Below are 2972 nucleotides of genomic sequence, written 5' to 3'. Positions count from 1 at the left end.
AACCCCGTTTTCTTTACTCATCTTATTTTTGTATTTGTATTTGCACTTGATTTTTTTATTCAAATCTGCTATCTGCATGACTTTATTGGCGCCAGTGCAACAACAGGTTTAAGAGCTTTTCAGTTCTTCAGGAAACCTTCAGACAGTGTTTGGCTTCAGTTTGAAACCAGATAAACTTCACATGCTTGTCTTCCTTCACAAAAATTTGCCATAGATTGAGTACCCCCCCCCCCCCCCCACCCCACCCACCCACCCCATAGATTCTATAGATATCGCGATATATCGATATCGTGAATTCTTTTGGCCACAATAACCGTGGTGTGAAAAATCTAACATCGTGACAGCCCTAATCTGAAATGAAGACTCAAGATAGAAAGTTTCTGTAATTCACTGATGTGTGTTTTCTCTCCATCAGATTCTCATCAGTTCACTCTGGATCTGAACACAGTGAATAAATACATCTGTCTGTCTGAGGAGAACAGAGAGATTACTGGCACTGACACAGATCAGTCGTATCCTGATCATCCAGACAGATTTGATGGTGTGCGTCAGGTTTTGTGTAGAGAGAGTGTGTGTGGACGCTGTTACTGGGAGATTGAGTGGAGTGGGAGTGTGTTTATATCAGTGTCATATAAGAGCATCAGCAGGAAGGGATCGGGTAGTGAGTGTGTGTTTGGATATAATGATCAGTCCTGGAGTTTGTTCTGCTGTTCCTCCAGTTACTCATTCAGACACAATAGCATAGAGACTGAACTCCCTGTAAAGCCCATCAGCAGTAGAATAGGAGTGTATGTGGATCACAGTGCAGGAACTCTGTCCTTCTACAGCGTCTCTGACACACTGAGCCTCATACACACAGTCCAGACCACATTCACACACACACTCTATCCTGGGTTTTGGGTTTATAATGGATCATCAGTGAAACTGTGTTGATGAGTGAGAATAGCCTGATGAGAGACTCTACCCATAATGCTTTGAGCTGCATGATAAATCAGTGACAGTGAGATGTTCTAGAGTCTCTTATTGTCTCTTCATTACATTAATAACACAGCTGAACTTCTGTCAGTGAAATAAAGAGAAACACACAATGATACACAGAGAAGAGAGAGGAAATATGAGACACAATGAGACTCACTGAAACATGTCTGGATGATACGAGCAAAACTAGACTTTCAACTCTAAACTCAGTTTAAGACATTCAGAGATGTTTTATCTCAACTTCTCCATCTGTTCAGAACATGATGAACACACACACACACACACACACACACACACACACACACACACACACACACACATCGGATCTGTTCAGAACATGATTCACACACACACACACACACACACACACACACACACACACACACACACACACACACACACACACACACACATCGGATCTGTTCAGAACATGATTCACACACACACACACACACACACACACACACACACACACACACACACACACACACACATCGGATCTGTTCAGAACATGATTCCTCTGCTGTGGGTTATGTCTGTATTATTAAAGACGCTTCTGCTGTAATATATTGTATACTGTACTAAACCTGTTAGTGGGGGTTCTGGATTGATCTTTATCTTTTTATTATTATCTTTGTTTTCTCTCTCTTTTATTTTGTCTCTCTATTGCTGTGAAAATAAGACATATTCAAGAGAATGAATCAATATCACAGTTTGTTGATCAATTCCTGTGAATGAAGGATCTCATTCTCTGTAGAAACCTGTGTGTGTGTGTGTGTGTGTGTGTGTGTGTGTGTGTGTGTGTGTGTGTGTGTGTGTGTGTGTCATTTGATTTAAGCATTTCTCATGTTATTATTATAGTTGTTGTCAGGGTTGTGTTTAGTTTTGCTGTTTTTGTTCATATTTGAGTTTCCTCTTGATCTTTATTCCTCTGTTTCTGATTATTGTTCTGTGTGTTTATTTACACTCCTGCTTCAGTTCAGTTCAACACACACACACACACACACACACACACACACACACACACACACACACACACACACACACACACACACACACACACAGTCCTTCATTATTGTTGGTCAAAACACTGTAAAAGTGAATCAACATGCACCAATGCTACAATTTTCTAAATGTCATAATCATTTGTTAATAAGCAAGTATTCATTACTTCAATGATATCATTGTATCTACATACATTTTTAGCAAACTGTGATTTTGAATTTGTACATTTCTGAAATACATAACTTAGACAGTCTCCTCTGATATCAGATCACTGTAAACTGTAATATGGACTCATGTATTTTCTGTAAAGCTGCTTTGAAATGATGTGTATTGTGAAAAACGCTGTACAAATTGAATTAAACGAGTTTTATCTCATAAATCTGTTACTTCTTCCACACACAGTTTCACACTGTCACACTCTCACACACATGGACTCTTGGGCTGCGTCCCAAACCGCATACTCAATGAGGAGGGACTTCATTTCAATAAGTACTTACTGAACGAGTGCTAAAAGAGTAGGTACTATATAGCCAGATCTCGTTAAGTATGAATGCGATCCGGACATCATGTGACCTATGACGTCTTCTTCTTCTTCTTCTTCTTCTTCTTCTTCTTCTTCTTCTTCTTCTTCTTCTTCTTCTTCTTGTTGTTATGGAGGCAGAATTGTCTCAAATATAATTCACACAAAACACTTATTTTGGGTAAAAATGTATTTTAAATTGTATATACAATTGTAAATTTATATTCTTTATGATTTTTGTGTATGTGAGAGGAAAAGTACAAGTTGTCATGTGGTTTACAGCATTTATCATGTTATTATTATAGTTGTTGTCAGGGTTGTGTTTACAGTTTTTACCAACTGCTTACACACAAAATCTTTTCATGTCACACGATTTTTGAAACCTCTCACTCAAAGTGCAAACCTACATGCCGAATCTTCAAAACCATAAGCTATTTCTCAGCCTTTGACTCAGTTTTCAATTGCATTA

At 38.5% G+C, this 2972-nt stretch overlaps 1 protein-coding gene across 1 annotated transcript in view; it reads left to right on the top strand.

Moving 5' to 3' along the window:
• The window catches only part of LOC311289536 (protein NLRC3-like), a 106164-nt gene extending 104788 nt beyond the window's left edge, over positions 1 to 1376 (top strand). Inside the window, exon 8 of the mRNA XM_084407614.1 lies at positions 416 to 1376. Coding sequence (XP_084263740.1) covers positions 416 to 933 — 518 coding nt within the window. The 3' untranslated portion in view covers positions 934 to 1376. The remainder of the gene's footprint in view (positions 1 to 415) is intronic.
• The last annotated feature ends 1596 nt before the right edge of the window (positions 1377 to 2972 follow it).

The sequence above is a fragment of the Rutilus rutilus genome (genome assembly GCF_951802725.1).
Source record: "Rutilus rutilus genome assembly, chromosome: 4".
Taxonomy (NCBI): domain Eukaryota; kingdom Metazoa; phylum Chordata; class Actinopteri; order Cypriniformes; family Leuciscidae; genus Rutilus; species Rutilus rutilus.
This window is presented reverse-complemented; position numbering and strand designations above follow the sequence as displayed.